The sequence below is a fragment of the Malaclemys terrapin genome, chromosome 2 (assembly GCF_027887155.1).
Source record: "Malaclemys terrapin pileata isolate rMalTer1 chromosome 2, rMalTer1.hap1, whole genome shotgun sequence".
Lineage (NCBI taxonomy): Eukaryota > Metazoa > Chordata > Testudines > Emydidae > Malaclemys > Malaclemys terrapin.
Window position 1 is genome coordinate 235,540,849 of NC_071506.1, and position 20,128 is coordinate 235,560,976.

General features: G+C 40.7%; 1 protein-coding gene across 7 annotated transcripts in view; it reads right to left on the minus strand.

Moving 5' to 3' along the window:
* The window catches only part of PHF14 (PHD finger protein 14), a 271,070-nt gene that overhangs the window by 36,320 nt on the left and 214,622 nt on the right, over positions 1-20,128 (minus strand). For 5 of the 7 annotated variants that reach the window (XM_054020326.1, XM_054020323.1, XM_054020320.1 and 2 more), the window contains one exon: positions 5,978-6,091. The exons of the other annotated variants lie outside the window; for them this stretch is intronic. In XM_054020326.1, the coding sequence (XP_053876301.1) occupies positions 5,978-6,091 (114 nt within the window). The remainder of the gene's footprint in view (positions 1-5,977; positions 6,092-20,128) is intronic. 7 annotated transcript variants of the gene reach the window in all.

Consider the following 20,128-nt stretch of genomic DNA (forward strand, 5'->3'; position numbering starts at 1 on the left):
AGCAGGTAGGCTGGGTCCCCGAGGATGACTATAGGCATCTCCACATCCCCAAGAGTTATTTTGTGGTCCGGGAAGTAAATACCTTGCTGCAGCCGTCTAAACAGACCAGAGTTCCTGAAAACACGAGCGTCATGAACCTTGCCCGGCCATCCCACGTAGATGTTGGTAAAACGTCCCCTGTGGTCCACCAGTGCTTGCAGCACCATGGAAAAGTAGCCCTTTCTGTTAATGTACTGGCTGGCCTGGTGTTCCGGTGCCAGGATAGGGATGTGAGTTCCATCTATGGCCCCACCGCAGTTTGGGAATCCCATCGCTGCGAAGCCATCTATGATGGCCTCCACGTTTCCCAGGGTCACTACCTTTGGCAGCAGTACATCAACGATTGCCTTGGCTACTTGCATCACAACAACCCCCACGGTAGATTTGCCCACCCCAAACTGGTTCGCGACTGACCGGTAGCTGTCTGGCGTTGCAAGCTTCCACAGGGCTATGGCCACTCGCTTCTGGACAGTCAGGGCTGCTCGCATCCGGGTGTCATTGCGCTTCAGGGCAGGGGACAGCAACTCACAAAGTTCCAGGAAAGTTCCCTTCCGCATGCGAAAGTTTCGCAGCCACTGGGATTCATCCCAGACCTGCAGCACTATGCGGTCCCACCACTCAGTGCTTGTTTCCCGTGCCCAGAATCTCCTTTCCACGGCATCAACATGACCCATTGCCACCGTGATGTTCTCGGCGCTGGGTCCCCTGCTTTCTGAGAGGTCTGTGCTACTCTCAGACTTCAGGCCATCACCGCGTTGACGTAGCCTCCTCGCCTGACTTTTCTGCATCTGCCTCAGGGAAAGGTGTATGATAAGTTGCGAGGCGTTGAGAGCGGCCACAACTGCAGTGATGGTTGCAGCAGGCTCCATGCTCGCAGTGCTGTGGCGTCCGCGCTGTCACTGACTAGAAAAGTGCGCGAACTGATTTCCCGCCGGCGCTTTCAGGGAGGGAGGGCGGGAGTGATGGACGGATGACGACAGTTACTCAAAAGCACCCTGGACACATTTTTTTTACCCAGAAGGCATTTGCGGCTCCACCCAGAATTCCAATGGGCAGCGGGGACTCCGGGAACTGTGGGATAGCTGACCACAGTGCACCACTTCCAATGTCGACGCTTTCCCCGTTAGTGTGGACTCACAAAGTTGAATTACTGTCCTTAGTGTGGACACACACGTTCGACTTTGCAATATCGATTCCAAAAATTCGATTTAAGTAAAATCGAACTACTCTCGTAGTGTAGACAAGGCCAGTGAAATCAAAACCAATTTCTTCTGGGCTAAGACTAGGGAAGGGTTATTTCCACGTCAACCAAACTTTAAAATGTCAGGTGTATCAGCTCAAGGACTATTCAAAATCAGGATGCAAGAATTCTTTTTTATGAGAAAAGTATATTTTGGCCTGTATTTCTGTTAAACATTTGGAAAATAGCCCTGCTCCAGTCAGTTTGGTATAATTCAGTTGACTATTGAATTTAGTGGGCAGCTAGGTTAGGCATACTTGCATGCATAATGTAGCCATCCTAAGGTGTGCATTTTGTGGGTTTAGTAAAAAATTCTACTGTGCATGCTTACTACATGAATTATAAAAATATGACCTAATTCGGCAGCTGGATCTGCCCGCATAAAATCCTGCTGAAGTCAACTCGGCTCCACATGGGTGCAAAGGTCTACTACCCATGCAGATCAGCTTGCAGGATCTATTGAATCCAAATTGGTTTTCCTCAAAACAATGAAAGGCACTACTCCTCAAAAAGGACCATTTCCATCCCATATTTCATCCTTTAAACCTCATCAGCTGTGTGGACTGTAGGCCAATCACTATATATAAAATCAGAAAAGTGCCATTTCCCCACTTTCCTCACATAAAAGCAGCTGAACTATAATTGCTCCAACCTTAAAAGAAAAAAGAAAGCTGTCATACCGAGAATAAGCATGAGCATATTCAGCAAGTTACAGGTGAGTGAAAAGAAAGCCTGGTGTTATAATGGAAACTGTTATATAACCTTAACTCCAGCAGCTCTTCACTATAATAAAGCAGAAAACTTCCTTGTGTTTAGTATGGATTTTGTGAGTGATATGGATATTGTGAGTACAACAGTATTATAAACCAACTACAAATTTTAGATTATTTTATTCAGAAGTGCATAAGTGTTGAAACTACAGAAACAATATATCCTTCTAACTTTATGCATGATACTGTAAAGCAATTTTTTTTAACTACAATGTTTCTGCATCCCATGTACTCTAATCTACAGTAACTGCCTTAGTCCCTCATGTCATACAAATAACAGGCAAAAGCACCAAACTGGAAAGACGTTATTAACTGTTTATGATTATTTGTGTTGTAGTACTGTCCCAAGCCCTAAATAAGGTTCAGAGCTCTTTATTATCTATGCACTGGAAACATATATGTGGACATGGTCACTATCACAAAGACATGAGTATAATAACGATCATGAGGGAAGGAGGGTAGGACAGAAGCAGATCCCACCTTGTCCTTCTATTCACCCAGGGTGAAGCTCTTTTAGCAGTCAGAGAGAAAGGGAAGCTAGGAATTTTGCTGTGAGTTCGGTTAACAAAAACAAAACCAACAAAATAACACCCTCACAAAAACTACTCTGATAGTGCAACTGAAGACACACACACTACGAACAAATATTAGAATTGGCAATAAATTACAGATAATTCCCAGGAATATTGGATTCAGATTGGTGTATCTGAGACAAAGACACATCACTGGCAGATGAAAATTCTAGTTTATAGAAACTAATCTGTAACTTTTAGGCTGGGATGTTTCACCATGAACTATTTTCCTCCTTGTGGCACCTTAGAGACTAACAAATTTATTAGAGCATAAGCTTTCGTGGACTACAGCCCACTTCTATATGCAGTTCTATATACAGTTCCACTCTATATGCATCTGAAGAAGTGGGCTGTAGTCTACGAAAGCTTATGCTCTAATAAATTTGTTAGTCTCTAAGGTGCCACAAGTACTCCTCTTCTTTTTGCGGATACAGACTAATACGGCTGCTACTCTGAAACCTATTTTCCTCCTGCCTCCCTCAATTCTGACACCCCTCTTTTTGATCACCATCTTCATTATTTCTCACTTGCTCTCCCCCAGCTCCTGTTAATGCCATACTTTTGAAACCTTCAGTCTATTAAACATTCTGACTTCTCTATTTCCTTCTCCTATTTCCATCTCTTTGGGTGATTACATGTTTTTTTACCTGTCTTCCTATCAGCACTTCACGGGCCACGTTCAGATGGGACACAAATTATGGTATATATTATCCTTGATAAAATGGTATATGTCACTCTCAGTATTAGCTGGTGTAATTTACACATTGACAGTGTTGTAGTGAGAAAAGTCAACTGAAAGGATTGTTAATGAAGGTGTAAGATAAAGCAGTGCTTCTCAGATCTGTTTCCAGTTAGAAACAAGGCCTTCCATGTGTAAGTCACATTAATTTGCATTCACGATGAGTTACCAATGTACAACTTACACCAATTATATCCTGGTGTGGGCTTTGAATTAGACAAGATACCATTGTTCTTCTCCTCTACCACTCAAAGTCCCCTGTAAACTCAACCCTAACTCTCTCCCTGTCTCACCTCTCTCTAGTCTTGCTTATGCTATAGTGAGCATCTTTGAAGACAGTCTCATTCCCTCACAGGCTGCCTATATGTTTGTCCTTCCCTTGTTCAGCTGGCTAAACAATATCATCCTCAATTAGTCCTAAAGCCTTAACATCATTTATCTGTCTTCCATCCCTCTCTTCGAACTCGCTAGGGTCCCCCTCCCCAGAATTTCAGACTTTTTCAAGGACAAAATTCATATTCCCCTTCTTTTTCTTTTTTCCTCTTCCTCTCTCAGTCATCATTCACTCCTTTCTCTGAAACCCATCTTTCCCCTCCCATCCACCGCTAATCTCATGACATGTATTCTTAATCTTGACCTCTCCATTGGAGGTAAGTGCCAGAGAAACATCCAGAAACTGTGCCAGAATCAGTGCCAATCACTGGAGTAAATTGGCAAAGCCAGAAATTAGGAGCCAGAATTTATGAATATTAATACCAAGCTATTCTCTGCTATTCAGAGCATTATATAGAATTATTAGTAATAATCTGTATTATATTGTCCTGAGATCTGGGGGTGGGACCACTTAGGTGGGATAAACTGACCATCATTTCAAGATCTAAAAATAATGGCATTGCCACAAAATAAATGGGGTAAACTGGTGATCTCACTTAAGACAGAATGGTAATAATCACTGAATGTCCTGTGGTAAAGGACTCTGTTCTTTTTTGCTGGACATAGTGACAAGACTATCAGGGAGAGCAGGATGTTCCAGATGATATTAAAATAGTTCTAAAAATAGCACCAGGAGACTAAAGAAAGGGCCCAACATTAGAGGAACCATATTTCCATTGATATTGAACAGCAAAAATTCTCTGTCTTTCTTTATGAGGAGGACTGTAGCCAGAAGAACACAGAAAGGAGTAGGACTGGTTTCAATATAATGACCACTTCATTTGATAATAGCAGCAAAGAGTCCTGTGGCACCTTACGGACTAACAGACGTATTGGAGCATGAGCTTTTGTGGGTGAATACCCACTTCATCGGATGCATCATGCACCCACAAAAGCTCATGCTCCAATACGTCTGTTAGTCTATAAGGTACCACAGGACTCTTTGCTGCTTTTACAGATCCAGACTAACACGGCTACCCCTCTGATACTTGACATCATTTGATAATGTTTCCTGACGGGTCTATAGTAAGGAAAGGAATATCTAAAACTCTTAGGGGCTCTGGGGAAGTAGAAAATTAAGGCTTCTCCTCATGGGCTGAGGCGGTACCCCTATTTCAATAAGACATTTTGAAATTGGAAACAGTCATTCCCTAAAAAGATGTTTCCCAGTATAGGAGAGGGTCAGGATTTTGAATTTTACAGAAAGCCTACCTCCCCTGTTATGGAAGGGTACCTATGATGTAGGTTCAGAGACCGAATGAGTCTTGGGCCACATTATGGAGTTCAGTCACAAGTTGGCACCTGCAGTGTGGACTTTGATGCTGTCCTTTTAGAGGTGCTGAGGGATCACTCAACTGCTGTCTTTTGTAACATTTTAGCAACATTTCTATAATTTGTCATGCCATAAAAAGCACATAGAAAGAGAGAACAGAAATGCCAAGTTGTCAGCCACATAATCAAAGAACCTTTTAAGAACTCTATCTACTGTACATTTTTTCCTAGGGAAAATCAAATAATGGCATTCAATAGGTAGGGAGGATTTGCTATCCAAGTGGGAGCTACTGCTGAGCTGACTTCAGGGACTGAGGACCAAGGCTTTATCATAGCAGTGGGGAGCCTGGCCATATGAATAGACCATGCACACAGTATGTGGTGCCAGCAAGGTGTTCTTAATGAGGGCTAAAACAGATAGTCAATTTATTGTCAAGATTCCTTTCCTTACAAGTGAGGGGGAAGTTCCCTTCAGATCATGGCCAACGTAACCTGGCCAAGTTTACTTCTGAGAAGTTTGGCAATAGCTTTACATAAACAAAAATCCTCTAATAACCAGAGTCCATCTCTTCTGACTTCCCCAGGGTTTGAAGGAATTCTTACTGCCATGAATGCAGGAAAAATAAGGAATGAACAAAATATTTTCAAGTATTTCTGGAAAGCTCAGTCATTCATTATGAGAGTCTCAGTTAACAGTAGATAGAATGGGCTTAGCTAATGGACAGCATTGGTTGAGGCCCTAGGCATTGCAGCAGGCCTTAGGTGCCAGGGACACAGTGAGGAAGGGCCAGCCTAACCTCTAGCTTTAACAAAGGCTTTGCTATAAGTAAAGTTAAGACCAGGCATGAAAAATTGCAGTAAACCTATATACCCAACATAAATTTAGGAATAAAATAGACACAGAATGTCCTACCTCTTCTGGATGTTTCTGTGCCACCGCTACCAGCTCTTCAGAGCTGCTTCTTGAGGTAGAGGGTACCACATTACCTGGGGCCTCTGAGACCACTTCATTTGACGGTTCGGAGTCCTGAGGGCAACAGAGACAAATAGACCCCTCAGAAGTGTATTGAAGTGGTACTCCACAAAAGAGAGACTTTTTAGAGGTACTGTGGTCTGAACACAGGCATGGAAGCCAGAAACTCCTAAGTCCTAAAAACCTTCTAACCTGGGCAAGTCATTTAACTTCTGTCTCAGTTTTTTCCATCTATAAAATGGGAGTATTATATACCTTACATAAGGGAATTGTAAGAATTAGTAAATGTTTGTACATATTTGAAAATATACAGTTCTATATTAGTATTAGTATTATCTTCTCTCCTGCCCTCACTTTCCTTTCATGTGGAAAGGAAAAAATAATTTTCTTCCGACTCGAATGAGTAGAGGCATGATTCTGCAATCAGCTGGGAGCAAGTCAGAACAAGAACTGAAAAACAAGGCACTTAAGAGGTAATTATTAAGTATTCCTTAAGTCTTCAAACACAATCTGACTAGTACTTCTACCTACCAGTGAAGCAGAGAACTTGTCACTTGCATCCTAGTTGCTTGTATTATTTAAAGCTTAATTACACCTATTTAAGCATTAGAGAAAACAGACACGAGTACACTAATAACCATATGTGTTTTGACAAATCAATAATACCATTAATGGCAGAATTTGTCCCACGCTTTATGTCACTACTGAGGTTGATCCAAAAATTCCATGGGAGCTGTGGTTCACTTGTATTAAGTTTGAATTTGGCCCAATAGGGTTAGATAGGTGTAACTGAAAAGAGAATCTGGTCCATTTCATTTTTCCTTTTGTTTTTAATGAATGTTCCCAAATCTAGCACTAGATTCAATAAACATTTCACCTACTGTATAATCCATGTCATCCAAACCCCATGCAAATCTGTTTTGTGGCTCATTGAATGCTGATGTAGAACATAAAACTGTGCAAAGTTCTAACTGAATCTGTCCATCAGATGCTTTAACAATACAGTATTATTAGCAAATGCACAAGTGATACAATAAACACAGAAAGATGCTGAAAATATAAAATATAAAGTAGGAAGATAAAACAGATATTAAAGTACAAAAAGGAAAAATGTCAAAAGGACTTGGGTAGGTATCACATGTTTTATCCACTCAACAGTCTCAGGATCAGCAGTGTGAAGTCTGGATAGACCAGCATGAGATGAGCAGTCATTTAATAGATGTGCAGGATCCTCAACTACAGCTACAAAGGGTTGTTCCCGAGTCCCTGGGTGTGGTCATTTGCCACACACCTCACCAACCAGCATATGAAACAGTTAAGCCTGCATCAGAGTAGCATGACAGTTTGAAGCCAGGCAGTCTCTTATGAGGCTGAATGATGAGGAAGGAGATTTTTACAGACTGAGCAGCTTGTTCCCATTCTGTTTGGCAGCATCTGCCATAGCTATGGTTGGTATCGTAGTCTAGATAGGTCTTCCACTGATGAGTCAGTGACAAGGCATTTCCTATATATATTTGAAAAGTGGAAGTTGTGGCATTTCCTGGATTTTGTCAAGGAGTTTCTTTGCTGCAATATAACCCTTGATGTTAGGAGGCAGGATATTAGAGAGGACTGGTAGCCAGTGAAACTGTTTTTGGTGCCATAGGTCCTGTTATTCTCATTGTTTTATTCAACTGTACATCAAATAACTGTGGGGAATTTAACCACACAGGAGCACAGCACTCTCCAACTAAGCAGTGATCTAGCACTGAGTTACACAGTGTTTGCATCATTCCTCAGTCGAGACCCCATGCTTATTTAAGAGGCCATTTCTGCATGTAATCTTCTGATCGACCTTGGTGAGATGGTCCTTGTAGGTGAATTACTCCTACATATAATGGCTTTGGGTCATGTGTCTGTCATTCTCCATTCAAGAAGATATTGAGTTCTCGATGTCGTGGCATGGTTGAGATGGAAGCATGGCAACATTGTATTTGACCCACTGGGCTTACGTCTCCACTTCTTGCATTAGCTACTGATTGCTGCCATATTCTGATTTAGGATATCCTCAAACTTTTTGAAATCTCTCTCTCACATGAAGCAAAGTAGATGTAATCTGCATATTGAATGGCCTTGAAATTGTTGGAGGCAAGTCATTCATAAATATATTGACAAAAGTTAGAGCAAGAACATATCCCTCAGGGAGTCAGTTTTTCTGAGTCCTTCAGCTTCCTTGACTATGGGATGCTGTTCCAGAAAGAAGGTCTGCTGGGAGGAGATGGGGCCCACCTGACCAAGAAGGGGAAGAGCATATTCACGCACTGATTTGGCAACATAGTGAGGGGGGCTTTAAACTAGGTTCAAAGCGGGCAGGCGACAAAAGCCAATAGCTAATCATAAACAGAGGTTTAACTGTTGGGCAGGGGGACATGGAAAATTACGATAAGGTTATAGGAGCAACAGAGGGAAATAAGTGGGGGAATGTGAAAATCATCTTACATGTCTATACACAAATGCAAGGAGTATGTGGAATAAACAGGAAGAACTGGAAGTATTAGTGCATAAGCATAAGCTAGATGATGACTTAATTGGTGGAGATTTGATAGGATATGTCTCATGACTAGAATATTGGTTTATTCAGGAAGGGGAAAAACAGAGGAGGTGTGGCACTATATATCAAGAATATATACTTGTGCTGAGGTCCAGAAGGAGGCGAGAGGAAGACCAGCTGAAAGTTTCTGGGTAAAGATAGAAGGGGTAAAAAATAGGGGTGATATTAAAGTAGGTGTGTACTATAAACCATCAATTTAGGAAGAAGAGGTGGATGAGGCATTTCTAGAATAAACAACTAAAATATTCAAAACAAAAGACCAGATAGTAGTAGGGGAATTTAACTACACAGACATCTGTTGAAAAGTAACATGGCAAAACACCACATTCCAGTAAGTTCTTAGTATTTATTGAGGACAACTTTTTTCTTTGAGAAGGGGGAGAAGTAACCAGGGGGCCAGCCAATTAAGACTTGCTTGTGATCAATGGGGACTAATTGGTAGCAAATCTGAAGGTGGAAAGCAGTTTGGGTGAAACTGATCATGAAATGATAGATTCTAGAGAGTTATATATTCTAGATAGATTCTAAGGAAAGGAAGAAGTTACAGTAGCAAAATAATGACAATGGAATTCAAAGATGCAGACTAACAAAATCAGAAAATTGGTAGGTATGATCGCATGGGAAGAAAATCTAAGGGAAAAGCTGTTCAGGAGAGCTGACCGTTTTTCAAGGGAACAGTATTAAAGGCACAACTGCAAACTATGCTAATGTGAAGGAAAGATAGGAAGAGGCCAATATGGCTCCATCAGGAGCTCTTTAATGACTTGAAAATAAAAAAAAAATCCTAAAAAAAGTGGAAACATGGACAAATTGCTAAGGAGAAGTACAAAAGTATAGCACAAGCATGTAGAGGCAAAATCAGAAAGGCTAATGCACAAAATGAGCTACACTTAGCAAGGGACAGAAAAGGCAATAAGAAGAGGTTCTATAAATACATTATGAGCAAGAAAAAGACAAAGGAAAATATAGATCTTTTACTTAGCAGGGAAGGAGAGTTAATAATGGATGACATCAAGAAGGCTGACATGTTTTAAAGCCTATTTTGCTTCAGTTAAGGTTAATGGTAACCAGATACTTAATACAATTAATACACCTCTACCCCGATATAATGCTGTCGTTGGGAGCCAAAAAATCTTACCGCGTTATAGGCGAAACTGTGTTATATCGAACTTGCTTTGATCCACCGGAGTGCACAGGCCCGCCCCCCCGGAGCGCTGCTTTATTGCATTATATCCGAATTTGTGTTATATTGGGTCGCGTTATATCGGGGTAGAGATATATTAACAACAAGGAGAAAGGAATGCAATGCAAAATAGAGAAAGAACAGGTTGAAGAATATTTAGATAAGTTAGATGTATCCAAGTTGGCAGGTCCTGACAAAATTCACCCTTGGGTACTTAAAGAACTAGCTGAAGCAATTTCAGAACCATTGGCAATTATCTTTGAGAACTCATGGAGCACCGTTGAGGACTTGAGAAAAGCAAACGTAGTACCTAACTTTAAAAATGTGAATAAGAAGTGCCAGGGAATTATAGAACAATCAGATAACTTCAATATCTGGAAAGATACTAGAGATACTGGAACAAACTTTTAAATAATTCATTTGTAAGGACCTAGCAAATAGTAGGGTTATAAGGAATAGCCAGCATGGATTTGTCAAGAACAAAGCATGACAAACCAACCTACTTTCCTTCTTTGACAGGGATACTGACCTAGTGGATGGGGAGAAGAGTAAATGGGATATATCTTGATTTTAGTAAGGCTTTTGACACAGTCTCACATGACATTCTCATAAGCAAACTAGAGAAATTAGGCCTAGATAAAAGTATTGTAACGTGGGTTGAAACAACATACTCAAAGTGTAGTTATCAATAGTTCTTTGTCAAATTGTGAGGGAGTATCTACTGGCGACCCTCAGGGTCAGTCCTGGGTTCGATACTACTCAATATTTTTATTAATGACTTGGATAATGGAGTGGAGAAAACGCTTATAGAATGTGCAGATGACACCAAGCTGGGAGGAGCTGCAAGCACTGTGCAGGGCAGGATTAGAATTCAAAACAACTTTAACAAATCGGAGAATTGGTCTGAAATCAATATGATGAAATTCAATAACGATAAGTGCAAAGTACTATGCTTGGGAAGGAAAAATCAAATGCACAAGTACAAAATGTGGACTAATCGTCTAGATGGTAGTGCTGCTGAAATGGATCTGGGGGTTATAGTGGATCACGAATTGCATATGAGTAAACAATATGATGCAGTTGTGAAAAAGGCTAATATCATTCAGCAGGGTTTTAACAGCAGTGTTGTACATAAGACACGGGAGGTAACTGTCCCGTACTTCTCAACACTCATGAGGCCTTGGCTGGAGTACTGTCCAAATTCTGGATGCCACACGTTAAGAAAAATGTGGACAAACTGGGAAGAGTCCAGAGGAGAGCAACAAAAATGACAAAAGGCTTAGAAAATCTGACCTATGAGGAAAAGTTAAAACCTGGGCACGTTTGGTCTTGAGAAAAGAAGACTGAAGGGGAACCTGTTAACAGTCTTCAAATATGCTTAAACTGCAGCAAGAGAGATTTAGATTAGATATTATGGAAAACTTTCTAACTGTAAGCATAGTTAAGTTCTGGAATAGGCTTCCAAGGGAGTTTGTGGAATCCCCATAATTGGGAGGCTTTTAAGAACAGTTTGGACAAACAACTTTAAGGGATGGTCCCTTCCAGTCCCACATTTCTTTGATTCTGTGTGTTCACCTTAGCTATCTTAACTTAACTAGCATGTCTTGGTATTTGTCTGTTTTGAAGCATCATTTCCTAAGCTATAATAACTCTGCAGTCAGGTAGTCCTATGTGAGGGAGGAACTCTTAGTAAATCTGCGTTTTATTTTCAATATTACCCTTTGGTTTATCCTCCAATATATATGTATCTACATTAGGCTGGCCAAAATTAAAAGCACTTTAAACATCTCCACTAGTTGATACTGTGGGTTTGATAACTGCATAGATTGCAACATTTGAAAATATGGAACAATTCTATAAATCTGCGCCAATTGTACTGTGTTTGTTATAATGCTCATTACAAAAGTTATTTTAGATGTCATCACATAAAACACAGAATATGTACTTTTGATATACCACTTTCCTTCTCTCTAGAGCCATTAATTGCAAGGATATCAAGCAATGCACTCTCGGAAATTGCAAGCTGAGATGCTCATTACTGACTTTCTCCAAGATAATGACCTCTAGAAAAAATAAATTCAAGTTTTATGTTGACACAGTGTTTGCAATTTAGCCCAATACATCTGCTTGAACTCCCTGAATATATATTCAAAAGGCAAGAGGTGAACGGTCTGGGACAAACACTCATTCACATTTTTGCTCATAACCAGGTCCTTTGTTATGCTTTCAGGAAGGGCTATTTATATGTTGTAACTACCCTTAGGATTGCTTCCTATGTTGGTGTTCTCCGATTTAAAAAAAAAAAAGAGAGAGCAACATTCAGATCCTTGTAACTGGAAAACAGAAAACAAGAGAAAAATTGCATTAAGTATTTTTATATATGTATAGTAGTCCGTTTAAAACTGATTTTCAGTTCCCTGGTTTGAGAAACAAGATCTGCCCATTCCAGCATCGGGATCACGGAATCTCTGAGATGAAGGAATGAGTAGCGGGAGGGTGTTTATTTTTTTTTTCCCCATGGAGGTTGGAGAGCCTGAGAGAAGCCTTTAGGATTGCGAATGAGCCTCCTACAGCCTCCTACAGGGATTCAACAAACCATTTATATTTGCCTATAGAGACCCTGTAGGAGAAGCAGGACACTGAGCAAAAAAATTACAATACCAAGATAAAATACGGTTCTTCAGTCCATTGCCTCCCTTTCTTTACCCAACTCCCTTAATGGCTTACAAGTAGAGGATTTGAATATCCTGTCCCATTCTATATCCTACCAGCTTAAACTTCAGTGAGGAAAATTTACGCTAAGCATCAGGAGGATCTTTTATAAGAACAACTAGAGGAGAAGCTGCTAGTGGAGAACGCAGAATCCCATCAATGAGAATATTAAGTTAGTCTAACACCCATCCCTCAGGGAAGGTTTAGAGATATTAATATCAGTTCTGTAACAATGCAAGAGGAAGAAAAACTAGATAACCCAAGAAGATGTGCCTTCCAATTCAAATTTCTGTGATACAGATAAAAGTACTGCTCTCTCAACCTACCACACTCAGCTGCTCAAAGACTTTCAGTAGCAGAGTAGCTGAATATGCTGAGAAAACTACAAAGAGCAGTACCTATAGCACAGTACTAAGCGTTTGCTTTCCTTTTCTTGCCTCTATAGCACAATAGGATAACCGACTGGGTTGGGATCTGTAAGCAGGAATACTTTACCTCCCCCCCCACCCCCCCAAACACATAATAAAAAGCAAACAGGAAGCCCCCTTGAGCTGCTCGGGGCCCTAAGTAATTTTTAGTCTGCTTATGCCTAGCGCTGACTCTGTTTCTGCTCAAATTGGCTACTGGCTAATCTCCTCCCAGTGGCTGTTTCTTGGAGTGACTATGCTATGCTAGGCTGCTGATTCCACTGGCAGCAGACTGACTTGAATTGCTGTTCTTGCTTGTCTCCTCTTTGAAGACCAGAAAGCTAATTAGTATGATTGCCAGTCAATTAGTTTTGGGAGAGAGGAGTTGCTGTTCTTTTCAGATCTGTGCCTTTGGCAGCTCAATGACTGTTTGCAGCAGCAAGATCTTCTCTGCTCTGACGGAGGAAGGAGACACCAGCTTCTGTTGGAGAAAAATGCTGTGCTTGGGCAGGCTTCTTGGTCCAGGTGACTCCTAGCTCCCTAGATTTTGCCTGTCATTTGTGTCCCAATACATTATTTAATTTGGTGCCACTAACTGTGATGAGGTTAGTGATGCAATGTTATTATTACTAAGAAAAGTGGGGTAAAAATAATAAAAAAATATGATTTAAAAATAGTGTCCTCTAGCTCTGAATAAGTCAAATATGACAACAGATATGGGTAATATTAATATTTCAGACTCCTATAGTTCAGATGATGTTGACTCCCAAATACCAACCAAATCTGAATATCAGCTCTGAACTCCTTTCCCAACAGAGCCAGGCTTCCACAGATTTTCCTCTCCTAGCTAGTATGGAGCATCTCCTCTTGCAAAACACAAAGAGCCCAACAACAGGTCTGGGCCACTCTTCTATATATTAAACTGTCCTCTTAAGGAGCAATTGGCTGGTCCAATGCCTTTTTTTTAGGGAAAGGAGGTGAGGTGGGGGAACAGCCAGATGACCATCAACCTGCAGGAATGGAACTGATAAACACTTCTCACAGTCCTGTTGCACTGGCTTGTTAAGGTGACATAACAGTCAACACAGTTAACTCTTAACAGTAGTATGGAATTTGAAGAAAGGTGTGTGAGACCTCAGGATCAACCAGAACCAGCTTGAACTAGACAGAGGACATGTGAAGCACAGCTTTCAAATTTTATAGGGAGTCAATATATATATATTTCAAACCAGGTTTCTGAGGACAACTGCTCCTGTGCATGTTTAATTGACAAAGTGGTAAAAAAGCCAGAAGAAGCTGGAGTCTTGTCTATACTAGGGTCCCCACCCCAGTAAAAATAAAACAAGTTATTGAGTGATAGTACTCATGAGTGGGAATTTTAGATAAGGTCCATGTGTGCCAATAAATTGAAAGGATTATATTAGGGCTGTCCAATGGTTAAAAAATAATTAATCATGATTAATTGTGAGATTTAAAAAATAGTAGTGATTAATCATAGTTTTAATCACATTGTTAAACCATAATAGAATACCATTTATTAAAATATTTTTGGATGTTGGGGGGGGGGAGGGTGAGTGAGTGAGTGTGTGTGGGTTAGTGGGTTACAGACAGTTGGAATGAGAGATAAAACCAGTGTTTATGTTGAGTCCGTGATTTTTAGTATCCAGCAAAGTTATACAGTATCCAGCAATGAGTACTGCTAAGCAAAGTTCTCTAGCTTTGGTGTCCTGGGTGTGAGCATTCCTGAATGGAATATATGTCTGCAACCACTCAAAGAATTATTCCTCCCTCATCCCTGCAGGATAAATTCTAGGATTCTAAGGCTGCAAGAAACCCAACATGGTCATTTTTACACTGTACTGAAGGACTTTTCATTTGTTTATTTCTAATAGAAAGAAAAGAAACAACAACTGTACTGCTACTTGCAAGCCTTAATTATCTGAATTATTTGATAGAGATTTTGTTGCTTATGCACATTTTGGTTCATTAGAGTACCGTTATATTTTCTGACCAACATATGGAGGGCCACATATCTGCATCCTGAAGCCATTATATATATCTTCTAGTGGACCATAGTATTCATTAAATTAATGAACAAATTATGGAGGGAAATCACTGTTAAAGAAGTGAAGCTTCCAGTTTACTGAAGTTTACTTTTACAGTTTACTTTTACAGGATAAATTCAGCATATATACACAAATGGTGAATGCTCCATACTTTCATTTTTGAGGAGTTACCATTAAAATCAATAGTATCTATGTTAATAACACCAGAGTGTTGCAAAATTCTGCTCTAGATCCAAGCTTTCTCTGAGCTCAAGGTTGTTTGGACTCATCTTTAATGACTAGGTTGGCATTTAATTTAGAAGAGGAAGCATTTGATAAACAGGTGGCCATTCTACATGTATACACAAAGATGTTCTTATTTTTAACTGTGACTCTTTTGACATTAGTGCTCATGAAATTTAAGAAAATAGGATGGTATTGGCTTAAGTCAAGCACAGTTTGTACAAATATTATGCACATTTCTGTAAACAATCAACACATATACTTCTAATCTGTAACAACTATGATATTCCAGTCCTGGAAAAATAAAAACAAATAGTTGGGGGAAATTATGAGGTTTTACTGGCATATTGACAAATATTTACTAGATATTTGAATAAAACCTCTGAGTCATTTTCACTTGTTATGTAGACAAGATTTAAACCCAAATCTTTAGGGGGGAAAGACCAGTGATCCAATCCTTGGTATCTTTACAATTTGGGTTGGTTGGGGGGGAAAGGGGGCACCAGACACAGAAGCATTGCTGATTTAACTCTGGCTGTGAGACAGTTTGAGGCAGTTTTAAAAGCTTAGATCACCAGAGACCAGAGTTGACAACATGAAAGGTGGGAAATCACCTTGCAGTTACCTAACCGTATCTGACCTGTGGACAAAAAGAATGAATGGCAGTTTCCATGGTGGACAGTTCCTTAAACTACAGACAACTTTTTATTGTATTTAATCATTGATGTAATCCCCTAGAGAACTGAAAGTATTAACTCTCTCGACTTTTTTCCTTCCATTGGGCATATTTTTGTTTTCTCATAGTGTAACAGAAGCTGTTACATGAGAAAGTGTAACATGGCTTCTTTTTGTATTCTTTACTGTGCAGAAGTATCATTGATATGATAGCACTAGTAGCACATGCAGAAATAATGAGATTCTAGAATAGATGTGGGTTGTTTTATGTAGCCTCACAATAATGATAGATTTTAGAAAAAATAGATATATACAACCTAGGAGAACATTCACTACTATGTGGTAATAATGCTGTAGGTCAAATTTAGGGCCTGATTTTTTGTCTGTTTCTTTTTAGCATTCCTGAGAACAATTTATAAAAATACACACGTGTGGATAGATAGTATATGTACATGTCTTATACTTGTTAATGTTAAAAAGATAACAAAATATTCAGGCCCTGAAGTTTGTTTCCAACAACACTGTGTATATATATTTTGCACATATACGTTAGGAAAGCTGGGTAACCAGCCATGGCTTGAGGAGGAGCAGGTTCAGCCTGACCCAGGGGCATGGGTGCTGGAACAGGGGGGGTCAGGGAGCCATGGCCCTCCCCATTTTTTTTCAGCTATAAGGATGAGCGCTGAGGGGAAGGGATGAACAGGTGGGGGCAGGATCTTGGGGGGAAGAGGCAGTGTGGGGGTGGGGCCTCAGAGGAAGGAGTGGTGCTAGGGTGGGGGTTCAGGGAGTGGCATGTGGGCAGGGCCATGGTTCGGGCACCAGTGGCTCCCCACTTTTGGGGAGCTTCTGCAGCTCCTGGCATGGGTAGTTTATCAGAACTACTAGTGACCCCCACACTCAACAAGACAGCAACACAGAGCAGACTGGAGTGGCTCCTTTCTTTAGGAGCCTATACTCCTGCCCTTGCTTGTGGATTGGGATTCACAGGTAATTATGTCAAATTATCTCATTAGGCTCAGAACACTCAGGCTCAGGGATGAGTCACGCGTCTCAGAACACGCATCTCTCTTACACACACACACACACACACACTCATGAATGTTAAACGAGGGGCTAAGTTTTAGCCTAGTGCGAAACTGAAACATTGGACCTATGACTATCTCACCACCCAACCAAAGTAGGATTTATAATGAAAATGCTGACATTCAAATATAGCTAGCAAATATAGAGTATACAGGGAAATCAAGGGTAACAACACACCATATTTATCTCTCAGTCTCTACTAAAGTCACAGCAGCTGTTAAATTGTACAGAACAGAAGCCCTAGATACACTTTCATTCTGATGAAGGAAATGAAGAACTGACTCTTCAAAACATAATATAAACATGTGCTTATACCACATTATTTAGACATACAGAAAGATTACAAAGCTATATTTGAAACAAGATGACGGGAAATGTAGACTGTAGTTTACAATGATATTTATGCCAAGCAGAACTTTAACAATTACTCTTCTGCCACTGCTACTTCAAACAACCAAACCAACCAACCAAACAAAAAATTCCTAAAAACTCCCCACAGGAGGTGACTTCAGCATGGCAGGTTTGAATATGTCATGTTAACTCTGTATCAATTTTCATACATCATCTTTTATTCTGGTGTAGTTGAAATTTATGCAAGTCATAAATTGGCTTTAAACAAGCTTTGAATCAGGCTAGAACTAGTTTTCAAATTAGAGAGCCGTCAGTACATTACAAGCTACTGTCATTTTATTACCCCAATCAATTCTGTGTGGCCTGAGGTACAAGGAAAATGGATGCTGTCTTCATTTGCTAAGGGTTTATCTCCTACACCAGGCTTTGAAAACATGACTAGAGTAATGAATTGGGAGCTAAAGTTACTAACAATGACTTTTAATGTTAGCAAAGTAGAAAACAAGTTGTTCCTCTTTAGAGTTATGCAAAGAAAAGTTCCTTTTTAAAACATGAAGCCAGTTTCTTAAGGCTGAAGAATAGAGGGAAGAGAATTACATTTCAGTTAGAAATCTACATGTAAGGAACTTTTAAATTCTTTTATATACTACTTTGTTGCTGTTTGTCACTATGGTTGCTTTCTACCAGTTTCACCATACACACACAAACTGACAAAAAATACTTCCATCAAAAAGAATAAAAATTTACAGATACACAAAGTAAGAAAAACGTGGCTTGAGAATGTATCAGAGTTTAATTTAAGGTTATTTACTTTGCATATTTTGGCATGTGATGTTGACAATTTGTTTGAAAGCTTTAAGTTTTTGAATCTCAGCATCTTCTGACCTCCCTCATACTTTCTCACAACTGTGAAAATTTAAATCAATAAAAATTGAAAGAAATCTAAATCAATAAGAAACAAACAAAATTCTTAAAAATAAACATTGATATTATCCATTGAAATTATTTTTAAAAAATGAATTCTGCCAAGCCTACAAATAATGCTTTTAATTATTTGGTCCACCCTTCTTCCCTCCCACGGGAACAGCAGTAGCAAACAGAAAGAGCTTTTGCTATCACTGGACATCATCATTCATCTCTACTCTGAAAAGTGGACTAGCTTCCTCCCTCCACCCCGCCCCCACCGCATTTGCTGTATTGCCATTAGATACTTTTCTATCCCACCCCTCTCCCAGTATTTTAATCTACCAGATGTCCAGTCTGACCCTCCTTGTCCATTACGCTTCTCACCCTCCTTTGCTTCCACTTCCCTTCTCTTTACCAATCTAAGGCCTGGTCTACACTATGAGTTTAGGTCCAATTTAGCAGCGTTAAATCGCATTAACCCTGCACCCGTCCACACAACGAAGCCATTTTTGTCGACATAAAGGGCTCTTAAAATAGATTTCTGTACTCCTCCCCGACGAGGGGTGAAGCGCTGAAATCAACATTGCCGGTTCAAATTAGGGTTAATGTGGACACAATTCGACGGTATTGGCCTCCGGGAGCTATCCCACAGTGCACCATTGTGACCGCTCTGGACAACAATCTGAACTCGGATGCACTGGCCAGGTAGACAGGAAAAGCCCCGAGCTTTTGGCGCTGAGCTGTTCGGGTTTGACTAGCTGGGATCTTCCCTGATACCAGCCATGCGGTGCGGTGGGGGGAGGGTTAAAGCGGTCATCCCAGAGAAAAGGATGGTGGGGGTGGGGGGTTAGTTTGATTTCTGCTCCTGCACGTTAACATGAAAACTGCAGCCCTAAATGGACAACTCAACGGGCTTTGCTTGGAATGGGAAAGGAGGGCGCTGCTGTTATGAAGGTTGCAGAAGCTGAAAGACTATAGCTTGCCATGGCCGCCTGCAAGCTGAATTCTGTTGCCCAGCATGTTTTATCTCTAACACCAAAACCGCAGGCACTCAATATAAGATGCAAAAAATGACCTTATACCAAAATCACATGTGCTATGTAATGTGAATAGTGTTGTTCACCGTGAAAGAGTATATCTATTGTTCTGTAAAATGTATCTTTTTAAATACTTATCTCCCTTTTTTTCCTCCCGCAGCTGCAAATGTTTCAAGCCTCCCTCCTCCGTCCCAAAGGCTATCTCAGATAAGGCAGTGAAAAAAACGCACATGCAATGAACTGTTCTCTGAGCTCATGCATGCGTCCCGCGCTGAAAGAGCTCAGCAGAAAGTGTGGAGGGACACAATAGCACAGGACAGGAAAGTGGTCAGTGAACGTGAGGAGAGGTGGTGGCAGGAAGATCAGAGGAGGCAGGATGCAACGCAGGGGCTACTGTAGGAACAAACAGACATGATCCGGCGTCTGGTGGAGGTTCAAGAACGTCAGCTAGAGACACTGACGCTGCAGCCCCTGTTTAACCACCCTCCCTCCTCCCCAAGTTCCATAGCTGAATCCTCACCCAGATGCCCAAGAATGTGTGCGGGGGGGTGGAGAGGGAGAAGGCTCCGGGCACCCAACCACTCCACCTCAGTGGACAGAAGGCTGTCATTCAACAAGTATGGAAGTGGCCTTTTCCTTCCCTCCTCCCGTCCTCCCACACCCCACCTGGGCTACCTTGTGAGTTATCTCCCTATTTTTATAATCAATTAATAAAGAATACATGTTTTTTAAACGATAGTGACTATTTCCAAGCTGTGATCGAAGGGGGGAGGGCAGTTGGCTTCCAGGGAATTAGAGTTAACCAAGGGGGCGGGTTTTCATCAAGGAGAAACAAATAGAACTGTCACACGGTACCCTG